The sequence below is a fragment of the Arabidopsis thaliana genome, chromosome 2 (assembly GCF_000001735.4).
Source record: "Arabidopsis thaliana chromosome 2, partial sequence".
Classification (NCBI taxonomy): domain Eukaryota; kingdom Viridiplantae; phylum Streptophyta; class Magnoliopsida; order Brassicales; family Brassicaceae; genus Arabidopsis; species Arabidopsis thaliana.
In genome coordinates, this window is record NC_003071.7 from 10,711,379 (window position 1) to 10,730,718 (window position 19,340).

The window sequence follows — 19,340 nt, forward strand, 5'->3', positions numbered from 1 at the left end:
TATCTACAATCAAGAAAAAATGTCTCTTTTACTATACATGTTTCTATTAACTTTTCATTTCCTCACCCTAACATCTTGACTGCTAAAAAATGTCAATAAAAATACAAAAATGTTTTCTCTCTTTCGTCTTCATAAACATTTAGTCATTCTTATTTTCCCTTTTTTTTAGTTTGATTTGTTACAAGAATAACATTTTTATTTTTCTGTGAATATAATGAATACAATTTTATTATATTTTAAGTTATTTTAGTTTGACGGAGTATAAAGTAGTATACAAAGTCGACGTACGACGATAATGTACAAAACAAAAGAAAAAATGAGAGCTAACTACACCAATTATATGTATCGTATATCCACGTATACCAACCAACATATATATGACATGGTTAAGCGACAACATTTTTTACACATGTAACTATTATAAATTTTTAGTTTATAGCGTTTACAAAGACATTATCATAAAATTTGATTATTACATGACTGCATAATTTAACAAACATAGAACCTTATTAAAATGCATGTTCCAGTGCAATACATGTGGATTGATGTTGAATGACTCTAAAAGATATTGTTATGATACAACAGTATCTCAAAAAAGATTCAGACCAAATATTTTATTGTCTTAATTATTATTATTATTTTTTTTTTTCTATAAATCCGATATTTCCCCAAAAGCCAAAAGGGTGATGTGAGACCGTTATACTTGACATATTTTATATATTTTATTTATATAACCTATTTTGGATCGTTTCCAACTATAAGATATGGGGTTGATAATTTTTGATTGTACATGAAGATTTTGTGTCCTTTGTATTGTATTCTATAGTCGAACTTGGACCACGTGTAATAACACCGGAGCACGCATTTTATAAGCTTTATGCTAGTATCCATACGATTAAATTATAGTTCATCATCATTTGTTATACTATATATTGATGTCACATAATAATTCAGATTTAAATATGGTAATGTGTTTGTGAACTATCCAAAAAATTTCAAAGAAATATACCAAAAATTTAATAGTTAAAATCTGAAAACAAAGCATGTAATTTAAGCTACAATTGTTATTACATATTGTAAGGGCTACGCAATTAGTTCTTGACAGTTGGTTGACTACATAACACTTGCTGAAACCTACGTTTTAGCGTTGGATATCTCTCTATATATTTTTGGTCAATGTCGTTGGAGATTGAATCCTAGATTAAATCCTACAAGAAGAAGAAAGCTTCATGAGAAGAAGAAGATGAAGAAAAGAGAAGAAGCCAAGCTTGGAAGAAGAGAAGAAGAAGATGTCGTGACCAAAGGAGGAAGAAGAGAATAAGAAGTTGTCGTGACCACTGACCAAAGGAGGAAGAAGAGTCAACGACACAAATCCAACATAAGAACGGAGTTGGATTTGTGTTTTGTAATAAGGCCATTGGGCCGTAAGTGAATTATAGCCCCACAAGTGTTAGTGGGTTTGGTTGGTTAAGTTTAAGCTAAATAAGTTAAGGTGGATATAACAAACATAGTTGCACCAATGCATCTCAGCTCACCTGGTCTAAGCAACGGTTTCAAGAAGTTGCTCGCTTCTATTGCTCCACGCCTCCACAAGTAGCTCCTACACAAGAGTAATAACTCATTAGTATAGAGACACAAGATTATACAAGAAATACTTAGTAGACATAATTGTTCATCTCCAGTGTTAATCCTCAATAATTGTTCGATGCAGTATTCTTCTAATGAGATGAAAAATCATTTTTATAGAGTTACCACCCATCAAAACCATTTATACAAAACGTTTTACTTGGTCAGAGTAAAAAAATGCATACAAGTATTGTGTATAAATAAAAAGGTCATCTATTAATGTATAATCTGAATCAAAAAAAGAAAGAGCACCTGCACCAATAACAATGTGAATCTCATCAATGAACAAGATTGTTTGCCCATTCGAAGCATATACTTCCTTCAATATTGTTTTAAACCTTGTCTCAAAATCTTCTCCATAATTAGCACCAACAAGGAGTGAACCCACGTCAAGAGATTTCAGCTCCATGATAAATAGCGAAACCAAGCAAAGCATGTTAAATCTTCCTCTAGCCTCTTTGAGGGGAAAAGGTAAATAAACTTAAATATTTAAAAATATCTAAGTTTATATAATAACAATATTGGGTAAGTGAAAAGTAATTGTCATTATTTTTGACACTTATTTTTATAAGTTAGAAGTAATTATAATTTTTTCAAACAAAAAAGTAAGTTTTTTGTGTGTGAAAAAATAATGATATTGAGAAGGTAATTTAATTAGAGGTGATATTTTATACCTTAAGAAGTGTATTAAAGTTAATAATAACCATAAGTTAAAATTGGTAAGCTAAATGTTAGAAATCATTTGTGTTGTCTGAATTTTCAAGTTTCGTTCGTTTCGGATTACTTTCTTCTTCTGCAAAAACAGATCCCAACCATTTCAAAGGTTCGTCTTCTCCTTCTCTTCCACACTCTTCTCTGCTTCACTTTTTACTCTATCTTCGACTAGTAATATCGCTTTCGACTTCTCAAATTACTTCTCAAGTTACTATTTTTCTCTTCCTTTCTTTCAAATTTTCGTTACAAACTGAGTTTGAAACTGTTTGGGTTTTGTAAAGTTTTGATCTTTTCATGATATTGCGGTAAGAGATTGTTAATTCGACTTCTGGGTACTCACATTTCGATGCTCAATTGTTTATTCTTATGGGTAATTTTGGCTAGGGTTTTTTCCAATTTCTCTCTCGTTCTCTTTCACAAGGTTAGTCGATCTTGCTCATGTGGTATAGAGTTTGATGAATCGAGTTGTTTAGTAGCTATTGTACGAACTATCTCTTGATATAGTTGTAAAGGTTTTAGATTGGGAACAAAAAATTTCACTGTGATGTTTGTTTAGGTAGTAGAGTTCAATTGTGTGAAACTCTAATTTCATAGTTTGCTTAAGTCTCAGAACTAGCACTGAGTCTATTGTTATATGTGTTGTTTATGTAAGTTTGTTGTTATTGATGGGAGATATGTTTTGTGTGCAGAAAATGAGTAGTTTGGTGGAGAGGCTTCGCATACGATCTGATAGGAAACCAGTTTATAACCTAGATGATTCTGATGATGACGACTTCGTTCCTAAAAAAGATCGAACCTTTGAGCAAGTCGAGGCTATTGTCAGAACTGATGCGGTTTGTTTCTCCTCTCGAGCTTATTGTTCAGCTTTTACTGTTTTATGTGTTCTATTTTAATCCTTTTTTTTGTGTTGTTACTCTGAATTTGTAGAAAGAAAATGCATGTCAGGCTTGTGGGGAAAGTACTAATCTTGTAAGCTGCAATACATGCACTTATGCGTTCCATGCTAAATGCTTAGTTCCACCTCTTAAAGATGCTTCCGTGGAAAATTGGAGATGCCCTGAATGTGTAAGATTTTAGTTACGGTCCACAATTATGTTTTGGGATGCTACAGGTTCCATTTTTCTTACATGGAAGAATTGTTGTTTACATTTGCAGGTTAGTCCTCTTAACGAGATAGATAAGATATTGGATTGTGAAATGCGTCCTACAAAATCTAGTGAACAAGGTTCCTCCGATGCGGAACCGAAGCCAATTTTTGTGAAACAGTATCTCGTGAAGTGGAAGGGATTATCATACCTTCACTGCTCTTGGTAGTTACTGCGTGTCTTTTTTGCTGTCTGGACACGCTAATTATCAATGTTTCTTTCTGTGAACACTATAATATGTGATTTATTTCCTTTTACTAATCATAGGGTGCCTGAGAAGGAGTTCCAGAAGGCTTATAAGTCAAATCATCGTTTAAAAACCAGAGTGAACAATTTTCACCGTCAAATGGAGTCATTCAATAACAGCGAAGATGATTTTGTTGCCATACGTCCTGAGTGGACCACTGTTGATCGGATTCTTGCCTGCAGGTCTAGAGAATGGAATTAATTCCTTTATTTATCTATCTGCCAACTTTTTTTTTAATATCCTTGTTTTCAGCATAATCCATTCTCTAATAAACACGTATCTTTGATAGAGTGCTGCTTAACCTAAATTTACTGTTATCACGATTTTGGGTCTCTGAAACATGATAAATGACCTGCTTACCTTTTTTTTCTTCTTTTTAAGTTACCATTTTCTTAGTTGTTTCGTAAATCAGGAATTGTGACAGTTGCATTGGTTTCTTTTATGATATAGAGAGGAAGATGGGGAGCTGGAATATCTTGTCAAATATAAAGAGCTATCCTATGATGAATGTTATTGGGAGTCAGAATCAGACATCTCAACCTTCCAGAATGAAATTCAAAGGTTCAAGGATGTAAATTCTAGAACTCGCAGAAGTAAAGATGTTGACCATAAAAGAAATCCCAGAGACTTTCAACAGTTTGATCATACTCCTGAATTCCTCAAAGGTATTTGGATCACCTTAAATCATATACTATAAATGTTTCTTATATTTGGTACTTATAGATGTTATGATTTATTTGTTTCCTGCGATTGAAGGCTTGTTACATCCATACCAGCTTGAGGGACTTAATTTTTTGCGGTTCTCGTGGTCAAAACAGACGCATGTAATCCTTGCTGATGAAATGGGACTAGGTAATTTTTCAATTGTCCCACTTGGGTGGTCACATAGATCTTTTCATCCATTGTAAGGGGCCTTTGTTTTCTATTCCTGTAATGTTGTGAGATTTTTCCTGTTACAGGCAAGACAATTCAAAGCATTGCCCTTTTAGCTTCACTTTTTGAGGAGAACCTCATTCCGCATTTGGTAATTGCTCCTCTATCGACTCTGCGTAACTGGGAGAGAGAGTTTGCCACATGGGCCCCACAGATGAACGTGGTATGTATGCAGTTATACACGCAATGATCTGTGCCATTTGTATGTTTTTGTTGTTTGTTAATGGAATGGTCTTCGTGGTCATTTGACGGGTAGGTTATGTATTTTGGCACTGCGCAAGCTCGAGCAGTTATCAGAGAACATGAGTTTTACTTATCGAAAGATCAAAAAAAGATCAAGAAAAAGAAATCTGGACAAATAAGTAGCGAAAGCAAGCAAAAAAGAATCAAGTTTGATGTCCTCCTCACATCGTATGAGATGATCAACCTAGATTCAGCAGTTCTAAAACCAATTAAGTGGGAGTGCATGGTAACTCTTATTCTCTAATGAGACTTTACTTTCTCTTAGTCGTCTCTCTTTCTCTCTTACATGTTGCCTAGTAACAATTGTTTTGGGCAGATTGTTGATGAAGGTCATCGACTGAAAAATAAGGATTCAAAGCTGTTCTCTTCATTGACACAGTATTCAAGTAACCACCGTATTCTTCTGACAGGAACACCACTTCAGGTTCGTCATTTGAGTTTGATTTCTGAAGTTTATACTTTCAATAGTTGTATCTGAGCATAGTAGCTACGATTTGCAATGAGAATTGTTATATATTATCTTGCACTAATGTCTTACCTGATTAGTTGCAATATGTTACTGATGATTATGTGGTGCCTTTACAGAACAACTTGGATGAACTTTTCATGCTCATGCATTTTCTTGATGCGGGGAAGGTATCACAAGAATAGCAAAGATAAATAAGTTCGCATACTTAACAGAATTTTATGTAGCTAACATGTTATTTGATTGCACAATACTTGCAGTTTGGAAGTTTGGAGGAGTTCCAGGAGGAGTTCAAAGATATTAATCAAGAGGAGCAGATCTCAAGGTTGCACAAAATGTTGGCTCCACATTTGCTCAGAAGTATTAACCAAAACTATTTGTTCATCTTTTTTAATTTATATGTGTTTCAAAAGTTTGGTTGGAGGGAATCTTTCATAGTAATAATTTTATGATCTTAACCATGCTGTCTCGTATTTTGATTGCTCTTCCAGGGGTAAAAAAAGACGTAATGAAAGACATGCCCCCCAAAAAGGAGCTCATTTTGCGTGTTGATCTGAGCAGTCTGCAGAAAGAATATTACAAAGCTATTTTTACCCGTAATTATCAAGTATTGACAAAAAAGGGAGGTGCTCAAGTAAGTTCTTTTTAATTTTTGTTTACACTTTTTGGATCATTAAACCTCATAGGTGGGGTAGAAACCAGGTCAACTGTAATCGTCTAGTGAATGTATTGGTCTATTTCTGTTTCAGATTTCCCTTAATAACATTATGATGGAATTACGAAAAGTATGCTGCCATCCTTATATGCTAGAGGGTGTTGAGCCAGTTATTCACGACGCAAATGAAGCTTTCAAGTAATATCTCATTTCCCAAAAATGGTTATCTGTTTATTACTACTTATTAAAGTCGTCTGCTAACTTTTGCGTTGAACGTTTTCTTATATGTATCAAAGACAACTTTTGGAGTCTTGTGGAAAGCTGCAACTTCTAGATAAAATGATGGTCAAACTGAAAGAGCAAGGACACAGAGTCCTAATATACACACAGTTTCAGCATATGCTGGACTTACTTGAAGACTACTGTACCCATAAGGTATTTGAACTTCTTATATGTACAGTCTGTTTCAGTAGATTTTCATTCTTGTTGTTTTTGTAGAATATCATTTTGACACTGTAGAATCAACTCTACCATTTTCTAGTGTTAGAGTACTTAGGCACAATTATGGAAATACAAGCATGTGCTGAAATTGAGAGTATATGAGCATTCTGTGCCCAACTGAAAGAGCAAAGACACAAAGTTTCCTTATAAACACAGTACAAATCACAAGTTTAGCCATCTTCTATGTACAGTAGTTTTCCAATAGGTCGAGCATGTGCTGAAACTGTGTGTACAGAGTTCTCATAAACACACAGTTTCAGCATATGCTGGATCTACTTGAAGACTACTGTTCTTATAAGGTACTGAACTTGTTATCTGTACTGCGTATATACGAGATCTCTGTATTCTTGCTCTTTTATTTTGACACTTTGTTCTCATATACACTCGGTTCAGCACATGCTCGACTTACTGCCTAAGGATCTTGAAAAAGGTAGAGTTGATTCTATGTCTAGGTGCAATTACTTTCTTAGAATTTTTGTCATTACTTACTCTGTTGGCAATATAACTTCTTTATTCCCTCAAAGATTACTTTTTTTGGTTTCTTGAAATGCCATTATCAATACCATTGCTTTTGCTGACGCATGCACTTGAGACAACTTGTTTTTATCTCTTTCTAGCACATTTTTTTTTAACATGCAGTTAAGGAAAATTCTCATATGATTTACGCTGTTCATTTTCTTGTCTTTGTCAGAAATGGCAGTACGAGCGAATTGATGGAAAGGTTGGCGGAGCTGAGCGGCAAATACGCATAGATCGGTTCAATGCCAAAAATTCTAACAAGTTTTGTTTTTTGCTCTCCACAAGAGCTGGTGGCTTAGGAATAAATCTTGCAACGGCTGATACAGTAATCATTTATGACAGGTTTGAATTTCAGCTTCTCTTAGTGTCATCTGTACTCTTTTCATAGTTATTGTGTCAAGCTGTAAGAGGAACTATTTGGCTTGATAGCATAATATTTTGGAAGTTTAATGTTGATTTTTAAGTGAATTGGGTTGTGATGAGTGATAAAAAGGCACTTGGCTTTTTTCCAATAACAGCTATTTCTTGAACATGGATGTTCTAAGACAGCAGGAAGATCAGGAAAATTATTAACCGCTATCTTGCTAATAATTAGATTTTGTAGGCATGCAATATGGGTGGCGTCCATGGGATCCTGCTTGGATGGCAGTTTGTTTTGGTTTACGCCTGTTCACATTTTCATACGTACGATTGAAACTGTTTTATCTGTTTCTGTAGTGACTGGAATCCTCATGCTGATCTTCAAGCAATGGCTAGAGCTCATCGACTTGGCCAAACAAATAAGGTTTTAAATTTTATCTCTTAGTGCTGTCAACTTGCAATTTTGTGTTCTTTTTTGTAGTTTCCCTAATTTTCCTTATATTTTCCTTTAGGTGATGATTTATAGGCTCATAAACCGAGGCACCATTGAAGAAAGGATGATGCAATTGACTAAAAAGAAAATGGTTCTAGAGCATCTTGTTGTTGGGAAACTCAAAACACAAAACATTAATCAGGTAAACTTTTATTGCTTGAAGCCTTTTTACTTGATTACAAATTTCTCAACGGATTGGAGCTGGAAGGTAGAAATTCCAAGAAGAACACCTTCGGTTATAACTTATAAGTGTGAAATTAAAAGATAAAAACTTTAGAGAGAAGGGGTCCATATTTGTTAATTGTTTGTCACTAAGTATGTGTTTGTTTTGTTTTCCTGACTGCAATTTAGGAAGAGTTAGATGACATCATCAGGTATGGATCAAAGGAGCTTTTTGCTAGTGAAGATGATGAAGCAGGAAAGTCTGGAAAAATTCATTATGATGATGCGGCTATAGACAAGTAATAGACTCCTTACTCTTTTCCTCTTGTTTTGTTTTTGATTAACAAGGATATCTGATCTTTCCGATTGCTCCTTTCTTATGAAAGCTTTTGCAGTCAATTGCATGGGCGTATTTCATTATTTGTCTCTATCTTCTGTTCTGCAGATTGCTTGATCGTGATCTCGTGGAGGCAGAGGAAGTCTCAGTGGATGATGAAGAGGAGAATGGATTCTTAAAGGCTTTCAAGGTTTTCTTGCCTCTTACTATTCTTCCTCTTCTATTAGTTTTCTCTGAATCAGTGTTTACTGATTTCAATGCTCCATTGGAGTCTATGCTTAATTGTATTCTTATATTCCATGATATTCAGACTGTGGTTGGCTATCGAAATCCCTTCTGCTGTGCACAATCTTGTCAAATCATTACGTGCTAAGTTTGTAGGATCAATACACTTTATGCCAGTTCGCTTTGATGCTTATAGACAGTCTTTAGAAAGTGTCTATTGATTGTTCGTTCCGGCTCAATGTGAAAGCCAACTTAATGAAAATTAGTGATGATGACTTAAGTTAGAAATTTATGCTTGTGGTGATGTTGATTGAGCCAATTTATTGATTTGGTTATATTTCTTTTGAACCCTGATCATATTGAATGCGTTATATGAGTGGTCTTTAGACTTAGCTGGAACATAAGGCTGTGTCCTGCATTGCTGCTTGTCACCTCTTAATATTCGAACTCCCTAAAACATTGTTTGTCTTTGTGTGCATATAGAACTGTTCTGAAGCAAATAGGGTGTCTGGTACTGTTTAGTGTCATTAACTCTGAAAATGATTTCCCTTGTAAGATTCTGTGATCTTCCTGTATTGTAGGTGGCTAATTTTGAATATATAGATGAAAATGAGGCAGCAGCATTAGAGGCACAGAGAGTCGCTGCTGAAAGCAAATCTTCAGCAGGCAATTCTGATAGAGCAAGTTATTGGGAAGAGTTGTTAAAAGATAAATTTGAGCTGCACCAGGCTGAGGAGCTTAATGCTCTTGGAAAAAGGAAGAGAAGTCGCAAGCAGGTTTGGTCTCTTCTTGATCCCCCTTATCCAATTGTGGCATCATATTGATAACTGGATTTTTCACCATTTATGTTCTTTCTGATTCTGTCCTGTTTCATATATTTATTCATGTTGTCTAACTTTTCCTTTTGAATTCCTTAGGTAGCTAAATTCAGAAAGTAATAATTTAGTTGACTGTATCCTTCTAAATTGAGAAAGTATAATTTAGTTGACTGTATCCAGTATAAAACTAAACGCCCTTGTCCTCCTATCAACTGGTTTGACAGATCTTATGGGTTTACATGTTGGATCAAGTAATTGGGGTTGGTAGAGGCTCAATTAACTATAGTCTTCTGTTTTCCTCTGCAAGAAATACGTTTTGTTTCACTCTCTAACTTGATATAGCTCAATTACTGACAATATACATTGGTTTGGTCTGCCATCATCGTTTCATGTCTTTCAATAAAGGCTGTTCTAATTCTTCTATGGGATTTTTTTCATAGTTGGTATCCATTGAAGAAGATGATCTTGCTGGTTTGGAAGATGTGAGCTCTGATGGAGATGAAAGTTATGAAGCTGAGTCAACAGATGGTGAAGCAGCAGGACAAGGAGTTCAGACGGGTCGACGGCCGTACAGAAGAAAGGGTCGCGGTATTACCACGTTTCGGATTTAATTTAATTTGTAATGGAGCTGAAAATGACTGATATTAGAAGTGTGCGCAGTTTATTAGATGAGTTTTTTTTCTATAGATAATTTGGAACCAACTCCGTTGATGGAAGGTGAGGGGAGATCTTTCAGAGTACTGGGTTTCAACCAGAGTCAAAGGGCCATTTTTGTACAGACTTTGATGAGGTATCTACTTTCCATTAAGGCCTTTAGACGCCAGAAGCTATTCTGTCTAAATTTTACAGTTTCATCCCCCGATGCATCTAAATTATCATCAGTCTTGTGGTGCTCAATATTTACAAGTTTTTCCGGTTGGACAAAATAATTGCAGGTATGGAGCTGGCAATTTTGATTGGAAGGAGTTTGTTCCTCGCTTAAAGCAGAAGACCTTTGAAGAAATAAATGAGTACGGGCTCAACCCTTTAATGCTCTTCTCTTCTGCTTCTTTACAAAAAACGCATCATTATAAAAAGGCTTTCTGGTTTATTCTTTAACTAATTTTTTAATGACTGTTTCTCAGATATGGAATACTCTTCTTGAAGCACATTGCTGAAGAAATAGACGAGAATTCTCCAACCTTTTCAGGTGATCGATAATTGATATTTTCACTGTTTGCTGCTTTTCCCTAAATGAGATCATTGCTTCTCCTGTTAACCGGTTAAATGTATTAATATAATGGTCGTTGTCTATAGATGGTGTGCCCAAGGAAGGACTTAGAATAGAAGATGTTCTAGTCAGAATTGCTCTTCTGATACTAGTTCAGGAGAAGGTGAGTCTATTGACTTTAATTCTTCATTAAGTTCTCTCTTTTATATCTGAGTTTTTTTTTGGTATATGTTACTTCTAGTCTATAGTTTAGCTCTGTACATAAGTTTTTAATACAGTAATGTATGTTCAAACCTCACTAAGATTTGGATCCCGGGTTACTTATGTTTTTTTGGTGCTCTGGCCCGACAGGTGAAATTTGTAGAAGATCATCCAGGGAAACCTGTTTTCCCCTCTCGCATTCTTGAAAGATTCCCCGGACTGAGAAGTGGAAAAATTTGGAAGGAGGAACATGACAAGATAATGATACGTGCTGTTTTAAAGTATGAACCCTGCACCACTGTTCTTACCGAATGGTTTTATTTTCTCATCATTCTCCATTACTTGCTCACATTTTCTTTTCCTTCTCTGGAAATTTGAATCTTTAGGCATGGGTACGGACGGTGGCAAGCTATTGTTGATGACAAAGAGTTGGGGATCCAAGAGCTTATCTGCAAAGAATTGAATTTCCCTCACATAAGTTTGTCTGCTGCTGAACAAGCTGGTTTGCAGGGGCAGAATGGTAGTGGGGGCTCTAATCCGGGAGCACAGACTAACCAGAATCCTGGAAGCGTTATTACTGGGAACAATAATGCTTCTGCTGATGGGGCTCAAGTAAACTCGATGTTCTATTATCGGGACATGCAGAGACGACTTGTTGAGTTTGTGAAAAAGCGAGTTCTGCTTTTGGAGAAGGCGATGAATTATGAATACGCAGAGGAATATTATGTATGTTGTACCATCTGCAGTGTTGGTACTTACTCACATGTTTTGCGCTGAATTGTTTAACTTTGATTGAATCTCTGGTTGCAGGGACTTGGTGGCTCATCATCTATCCCTACTGAAGAACCAGAAGCTGAACCAAAGATCGCTGACACAGTGGGAGTGAGCTTTATTGAGGTTGATGATGAAATGCTTGATGGACTTCCTAAGACTGATCCTATCAGTAAGTTCCATCACAAGTTTCTTTATTTAACGAGTTGTTGATTCTAATGTGAGCTCTCTGAATCTCGCTGCAGCTTCAGAAGAAATTATGGGGGCTGCTGTTGACAACAACCAAGCGCGGGTCGAAATAGCTCAACATTATAACCAGGTAAGCTATGCTTTTTTCCTTTGGTGGTAGGCTAATGTCTAGAACTAGTATATCACACTAATATCTCTCCGGTTATTCAGATGTGCAAACTTCTTGATGAGAACGCTCGGGAATCAGTCCAAGCATATGTAAACAACCAACCACCGAGTACCAAGGTGAATGAGAGCTTCCGTGCACTCAAATCTATCAATGGTAACATTAACACAATCCTTTCGATTACATCTGATCAATCCAAGTCACATGAAGACGACACCAAGCCAGACCTAAACAATGTTGAGATGAAGGACACGGCCGAAGAAACAAAACCGTTAAGAGGTGGCGTCGTCGATCTGAATGTGGTGGAGGGAGAGGAGAACATTGCTGAAGCTAGTGGAAGTGTTGATGTAAAAATGGAAGAAGCCAAAGAAGAAGAGAAGCCAAAGAACATGGTCGTTGATTGACTCAACTGGTAAATCAAGATTCAAGACCCAAGGGGTCATGAAGTAGGAACTGTTGTATTATCTTTGGTTACATGTATGAGACTTATTCTTCCTTTTGTAAGACCTATCTTCTGCTTATGCAAACATTGGTAACATTTTAGGCTAACTTTGATATTCTTCATGTTTTCCTATTTTTGGAAAATCATGAAATTATAGTTTCTCAATCAAAGCTGTTTGGTTATGCACCTCAAGCTTTTTAACAGTGTGTGAATAGGTTCGATGAAGTCCGGTTATGTTTCCGGTTAGACGTCGTCTGTTTCAATCTAACTACTATTCTCAATCAAACTCAAAAACTGAACTAAATAATGTAAGATACAAACACAAGAATGTTATAATACAAATTTGGGTTGACTTTAACATAATGGTTTCGAGTGTACGAAGGAATCTTTGTTGCTTTAAAATTCGTCATCATCACTTTTTCTTCATAGACTTTTTCTATAGGGTTGTTTCTTCATAGGCCCGTGAATTTTGGTTTCATACACAAAAGGGACAACTATACATTAAAATAAAAAAGTAAGAAAGTTTATTTATGAATCCTTTTTTCTTTGTTGTTTTCTTTAATGGAGTCCTAAATTGCTAGAACCAGTGGGAAAACAAATAGTTTACAATTTTAATACACAAAAGATTAGCGAGAAAAAGAGACAAACAAGATGATGATATTTGATTTATGTCTAAATGTTTGTTCTCTCATATGCATGTTCTGAGTGAACTAAACCCTCCATATCCCAAATCTCCTCCAGACAAATCTCCCTGGCTCTGTTCCTGTCACATTCACAAAATCTTCATGTCAGAAATCACAATAATCTCCAAATCAGAATGGTTAATATTGGCAAAAGCTTTAATGTCACACCTGCTTCATCGTGGAGTTGACTATATCATCTAAGGAACCAGCATCTGCAACCATGAATCCACCACTCTGTAACTTCTGTTGGCCTACGACGAACCCTTCTTTCGGGTTACTACTACTCAACAGAGCCATAGCATCCGTGGATGGACCATAAAAGACTCCAGGTTGCACATTTGTGTTTGAATCGAAGTCCGTGTTTCTACAGAAAGCTCGGGGATTTGTTGTATCCAAGGCTGGAGAACTCAATGTATTGGCAGAGTCACAGAATGGTATAGAGTAGCTTGATGACACATTGTTCCATTCCAAGGGGTCGGGTCTAGAATGCGGTAATGGAGAGACATCGAACTGATGATTGATACTATTACTGTTATGTGCCGGGGGAGGAGGGTGAGTCGAAGAGGATACAGCATTTGACCAATGCTCCAAACGTTTATTGATCTGGTGTCCTGGGAAGCCTGGAGGAGTTGCTTGTGGGTGACCTTCTAGAACCACGACATTGTTATTAGGAGCACTGATGAGCGAGTTTTGTTGCGTAGAGAAGCTAGGAAAAGCCATGGAGGTCCCAGCAATGCTCTTGTTACTGTTCATGTTTCTACTTTTGTTGTTGTTTGTCTGAAGCTGGTCGAACTCTAAAGGCATTGGCAACCCTTGAAGTATGTTTCCTCCATCACTGTGGTTAAGAGGAAGTGATGAGACATGGTGAAACTTTCCGATATCGGTCTGGTTTTGCAAGAACATTCCTGCAGGAGGAGAAGAAAGGCTGCGGACACCGATCCCCGAAGGAGTATTGAGTCTGCCAAGAATCCCGTTTGGAGGGAAAGATCTCATTGCAGGAGCCCCACCATGGTACTGACCAGATCCAACAGGGATTGGGCGGTGATGGAAACCATCAAGTCCATTCATTTGCATAAAATGTAACTCAGAGTTTGCCATAATAGCTTGCTGATTAGCCACACCACTGATCCTCTTCAAGTAAAGGCGGAATTTCTGCAAACCACAGCGAACAAAGTCATAAGCTTCCGAGGTGTTAAAAAACAAATCTTCGGGTTACGCAAGTTAAAAACATGAAAGATTCTTTGTAACCTGAAGATGACTGGCCACATTTTCTCTAGTGAGCTTCTCAACATTCATCAGATCCAAAATCTTTTTAGGCATAGCCTCTGCAATCAAAACAACACACACAAAACAGAACTTAAGTGACATACTGATAAGCTTACTCTCATATCAAGTGACATATTGATAAGCTTACTCTCATATCCCAATTGGTTAACAGCTGCAACAAATTTCTTATGCAGCTCAACAGTCCAAACAACACGTTGCTTCTTTTGAGCACACGAATCATCATTATCATCTCTATCCTCATCCTCATCTTCATTATACTGATCTTTACGTTTTCTATTACCTTTCCCATTGTTCTGATCAGAATTCCCAACACCTTCATTACCTGATCCATCTCTCTTATCACCATTATTATTACTCCCACGGTTCTTATCAAATCTACTTCTCACGACATGTTGCCATATGTTCTTCAACTCCTCAATACGAACCGGCTTCAGTAGATAATCACAAGCACCATGAGTAACTCCCTTCATCACATACTTTGGATCACTATGCGCAGACAACACTGCAACAACAAGAAAATCATCATCACAAAACCAAGTCTAGAGATCAAAACTTTATTCCTGTAGTGAGTCATTAAGGAAATAAATGACAAAAGTTTAATTAGAAAATAATAATAATAATAAGACTTACTTATGACAGGTAGGTCCATTTCAAGACCAACAAGCTCAAGGAGTTTGAAACCATCCATGTCAGGCATGTCAACATCACTAATAACCAGATCAAACTTGTTCTTGTTCTCTCTCAATAACTCTAAAGCCTTTTGTGCTTGGTTCGTCGTTGTTACTGCAACAGATTCCATAAAGTCTTAAACTTTTAATTCAATTCAACAATGAAACTTTCTCTCTGACAAATGTCAAATCTTACAAAATCTAACAATGGAATAAAAAAAGCTAAGTTTTTTTTAGATTTGTGTATACAAGAAGTTAGGTAGATAGATATCAAAAGATTCCACCATATGTGGATCAAATCACAGATCAAAGAGACATAAAATCTAAAAACTTGATGAAAAACAGATCCAAGAAAACAGAGAGAGAGAGAGAGAGAGAGAGAGAGAGAGAGGAACCATGGTATTGGCAGTGACGAAGGAGAGATTCAAGGATTTTGAGACAAGTTTGGTCATCATCAACAGCAAGAACTCTCATTCCTACAGGAAACTGATCCAAAGCTTCTAAATTTTGTTCAACAGTCATCGTTTTTCAACAGACCCAGAAACGAAAGATTGGATTTTTAATCTTTTTTGCAAGTTGAAGAAAGAGAGAAAGTGGGATGTGCAAGAACGTCGATGGAGAAATGAGTTAAAGATTAAATATGTGAATGGGGTCTAGAGAGAGAGAGTAGTAGTATATAATATTTAGATTTAGAGAGAGAGACAAAAAGATTTTTCCAGCAGAGTTAAAAAAAGGAATCTTCTTTAGCTCTTCTAGCTATCTATAAATGGCTATGGAAATTGTGTGTGATCATCTTCTTAACACTATCCACTCTTTTTCTGCAATTCTTTTTTTTTTCTTTACATTACAAAACAAATAACATTTTATTGAGAGACTTAGAAAGAATCTTTGAAACATAACCAATTTGGTTTAGTTTGGTTTGTTTTGTTTTGTATGGTTTCTTTTAAACCAAACGGAATAATAAACTCAATTATACGAAAATTCGTAATTTTTAAACGAAACTGAACCGAAATGACTAATATTTGTCTAGTGGTTTTTGTTAAAGTGGTGTTTTAATGTCATTATACCGAATCAAAATCCGCATATTGTACCGAGTTTAAACCGTTACAAATTGAAGTGAGTTGTTTGATTTTGGTGAGTAGTCCCTACACTTATATATAAGGATTTCCACCCTAAAAGAAACTTGTATCCCTATCCTCAGGTGATATATAATACACCATTTTTTTTAGGTTTATCAAAAATTATCATTTGTAGGACCAACCATATATTGTACACTGGTTTAGTGACTGAACCGGATTAGTATTATTGCCACTTCCTCTCTCTAGTCTAAAGACTTTAAAGTTTAAACTAATAAAACACACTACTTGTTTGCAATTAAATTGTGTTAAAAAGTAAAAACCAGGTAAAATAATACTTAGGTGTTATTTGAATGGGGGAAATTAAAAAGTAATTATGTTAGAGATAGGAAAGTGTTTAAGTAAAAAGATTTTGGTTTATACTATCATTTATATCGCATCATTATTGTGGAGATACATTTTGATTCTTGTTAATCTAGTATTGTCCAACTGTTAAACGGACAAAAAAAATTAAATTATTTCCATAATGTCAATCACTGTTAAATACTTTCCTTAGCATTTGTTTCAGATTTAAACCGATTTACTAAAACGATTTTTGTAAAATTTTGGGTTTTAAATATATTGTAGTCACAGAAAAAAAAATCAAAACACCTAATTCGATTATTTCTATCATTAATTTAAATTTCATTTCTTATTTTTTAACAGTGTTTATATTAATTTGTTTGGTTGGATATAAGATGATAAATGGTTTTATTCCAGGATTTTGTATTAATTTACGAACCCCAAGTAGTAGTGTTAAAACGGTCTTTCTTGTTGGAGAAGACCCTTCATTTTTTTTAGCACTTGTTTACCTTCGTGACTAATTTTTATGTAAGTGTGTTTCTTGAGAAAAGTGTTTTAACTTCACTTTATAACATATGTATCAGAGAATCTCGTAGCATTACATGTAACTTAACTTCGGCAAGTCTTGGTGTTAAACTTATTATTATCTTATATATAGATTAAGCCATTCTAGCTGGTTTCTAAGGAGATTTGTCCCAAACTCGAAAACGGACTAAACAATTTTGATAGATAAGACCACATCTATCTGATATCCAGTATTGCTTTGATCGCGTAATCGAGGTCTAGATGAGGTAGTAAGTAGTAACCCTCTTTCTCCTATAAGTTTTTAAGGTACTTCACGAGGTCTAAGATATGTCCATTCATGTAGATAATACATATCTGTTTACTGTTTTTCCCTTTTCTCCTTTCATGCACTGATGTACAAGCAAATGATAAAATTGACTTAGCAAATCAATTGTAGAAACCATAAAGTAGCCTATGTTTTTTGTACATACTCTTAAAATCGACTATATCATTATTCTTAGAAAAACGCTATCGAAATATATGATAACGTTAAGAAAAACGCTCTAAAATATATGGTACAAAAGATAGTAAACTGACAATTGCACTCGGACTCCACTGATATCCAAATCGTAACGGTATCTGGTATTCAAATTTTAGCATCCTTTTGATCTTTTTCCAAAAATATAAACACTATGTCTCTTAATTACATCTTGACTTTATTTTTCACTATAATTTGGCATAGAAATGATAGACTGTCGTGGATCATTTTTCCAGCTCGGCGTATAAGAAAACAATTTTTTTCTCATAATCGTCTTAGCTTTCGGCATGGTTGAAATTATTGAATTGATCGATATTAGAGATATCGTCCCACGTTGAAAGTTTAGTAGGAACTTAAGCAGTTATATATAAGATATAAGTCTCTTTACTCATTCCCGATTGATTTTGAGTTGGAAGCCCATAATCTAATATGGTATCAGTGTCCGATCTGCATATAGTCAACCCAATCCACATCGGTCCACTAATCTATGCCCAAACATATCAAGACTAATGGATAGAAAAGCCATCATTTAGAAGGATCGTATTAGAGATATTGTCACATATTAGAAGTTAGTATAATCTTAAGTAATATTTATAAGATATAACGTTCTTCACTCATTACCAATTAGTTTTGAGTTGGAAGCTTATATTTTGATAGAAGAATCCTTTGAATTTACTATTTTTGTGTTCTAATACTTCCGTGTCAACTGTTGTTGCGTAGGAAAACTTGCCTCTCAATGGATAAAGTAAGCTCAAAAGTTTTGTTATCGCCTTAAATTTGAATTTTATAAAATCACACCTTTGGAAATTAATATTACAAGACCATACTTTAATTACAAGTAATCAGATTGATTGGAGTATGGTTTCAAAAACTACTATGAATATTCGAAAAGTGTATCTTGTGAAACAGTTTTAAATAGCTTTCTAAAAAAAAAACTGTTTTAAATTAGTTGACAAAACAATATTTTGGATTTTAAAAATGAGACAGGCTTTAGAGAGAGCAAGCATGCTTGAGATTGGGAAGTGCGTTACACGCTTGAGCGTGCATCAAAACTCTTTCTTTCGTACAGTTGCAGATTAAAATCGGTTCTTAAAATTATTTAATATATGTGATAATTAAATTAAAATTCGTATGGTAAAATTAAAATCAACGACGATATTCGTTTCTTTGACCTTTTTTTTCTTTTGCCATCGATTTCTTTTCACTTAAAAGTTTTTCTAAAAGAAAGAAAAAAAAAAAAGAAATCTTGAACTTTAAGTTTTCTCTTGCAAATCAAAGTTAAGAAAACTCCACATGTGCAAGTGCAAGAACAGAAAATGGAGAATTTCGAACAACGTTCTCTTGCAACAGGTGTTTCAATATGCGGTTAAGTATAGTTTTTCAAGGCAAAGTATTGTTTTTCAAAATCACAATATCTGTTAATAGTGACATTTTAAAAAATTCCCGAATGATTCGCAAAAGGTGTAATCAATACACCATAATCTCGCTTGTGGCATGTTGCTAGATAGCTTATACAGATCTATCCTCAAATCTTTTTGCTTTGCTATCTTTCTTATCAATGTTGTAAACCTTAGCTCAAAAACTTATCTTCTTTCCCCTTTGGAGGTTGAATAAATGAAAAAAAAATATGTTTTGCACACAAAAAAAAACGTCCTAACTATTATCAATCATGACAATATACTTTATATATGTATGAATGTATATATCCATGTATGTATGTATGTGACATGTATGAATGTAAGCATGTTATTATTTTTCTTTTAAACATGTCTGCTATTATATTCCTGGATTAGTTAGATTGGACCTAATTAGATTGTAC

General features: G+C 35.1%; 3 protein-coding genes, 1 long non-coding RNA gene and 1 other non-coding gene across 8 annotated transcripts; 2 read left to right on the forward strand and 3 right to left on the reverse strand.

The window, feature by feature from the left end:
* Positions 1-1,227: 1,227 nt before the first annotated feature.
* AT2G25169 (uncharacterized protein) lies at positions 1,228-2,636 on the reverse strand (the record flags this gene model as incomplete). The annotated part of the gene is made up of 4 exons (NM_001161061.1): positions 1,228-1,337; positions 1,536-1,600; positions 1,965-2,080; positions 2,553-2,636. The coding sequence occupies 4 exons, from the start codon at positions 2,634-2,636 to the stop codon at positions 1,228-1,230; spliced, it is 375 nt and encodes a 124-aa protein (NP_001154533.1).
* Positions 2,429-12,728, forward strand: PKL (chromatin remodeling factor CHD3 (PICKLE); the record flags this gene model as incomplete). Of its 4 annotated transcripts, NM_001335976.1 has the most annotated exons (32): positions 2,635-2,645; positions 2,725-2,761; positions 3,030-3,173; positions 3,268-3,405; positions 3,496-3,650; positions 3,753-3,914; positions 4,183-4,397; positions 4,489-4,584; positions 4,692-4,828; positions 4,922-5,134; positions 5,225-5,332; positions 5,494-5,544; positions 5,635-5,734; positions 5,866-6,008; positions 6,124-6,227; positions 6,326-6,464; positions 7,222-7,391; positions 7,767-7,833; positions 7,922-8,044; positions 8,254-8,363; positions 8,510-8,591; positions 9,208-9,402; positions 9,885-10,032; positions 10,132-10,234; positions 10,380-10,454; positions 10,569-10,633; positions 10,741-10,817; positions 11,006-11,136; positions 11,242-11,581; positions 11,666-11,798; positions 11,872-11,945; positions 12,026-12,608. In NM_001335976.1, the coding sequence occupies 32 exons, from the start codon at positions 2,635-2,637 to the stop codon at positions 12,383-12,385; spliced, it is 4,206 nt and encodes a 1,401-aa protein (NP_001324292.1). In that variant the 3' UTR covers positions 12,386-12,608. The 4 variants fall into 4 exon arrangements, with proteins under 4 accessions (NP_565587.1, NP_001324292.1, NP_001324293.1 ...); NM_128074.4 differs by lacking the exons at positions 2,635-2,645; positions 2,725-2,761 and adding an exon at positions 2,429-2,449 and having other exon boundaries at positions 12,026-12,728; NM_001335977.1 differs by lacking the exon at positions 2,635-2,645 and having other exon boundaries at positions 2,687-2,761; positions 12,026-12,676.
* On the forward strand, positions 6,718-6,820 carry MIR862. Its single transcript, NR_140671.1, has one exon. It is a non-coding gene; the product is annotated as a microRNA ath-MIR862 precursor (primary transcript).
* AT2G08120 lies at positions 8,654-9,175 on the reverse strand. The gene has a single exon (NR_140284.1). It is a non-coding gene; the product is annotated as an other RNA (long non-coding RNA).
* A 194-nt stretch (positions 12,729-12,922) lies between the features above and the next one.
* Positions 12,923-15,894, reverse strand: RR12 (response regulator 12). Its single transcript, NM_128075.7, has 6 exons — positions 15,457-15,894; positions 15,024-15,176; positions 14,521-14,895; positions 14,355-14,431; positions 13,275-14,258; positions 12,923-13,186 (listed from the first exon to the last, which is right to left on the reverse strand). Exons 1-6 carry the CDS (start codon positions 15,581-15,583, stop codon positions 13,112-13,114), a joined length of 1,791 nt encoding a protein of 596 aa, NP_180090.6. The 5' UTR covers positions 15,584-15,894; the 3' UTR covers positions 12,923-13,111.
* Positions 15,895-19,340: the final 3,446 nt, after the last annotated feature.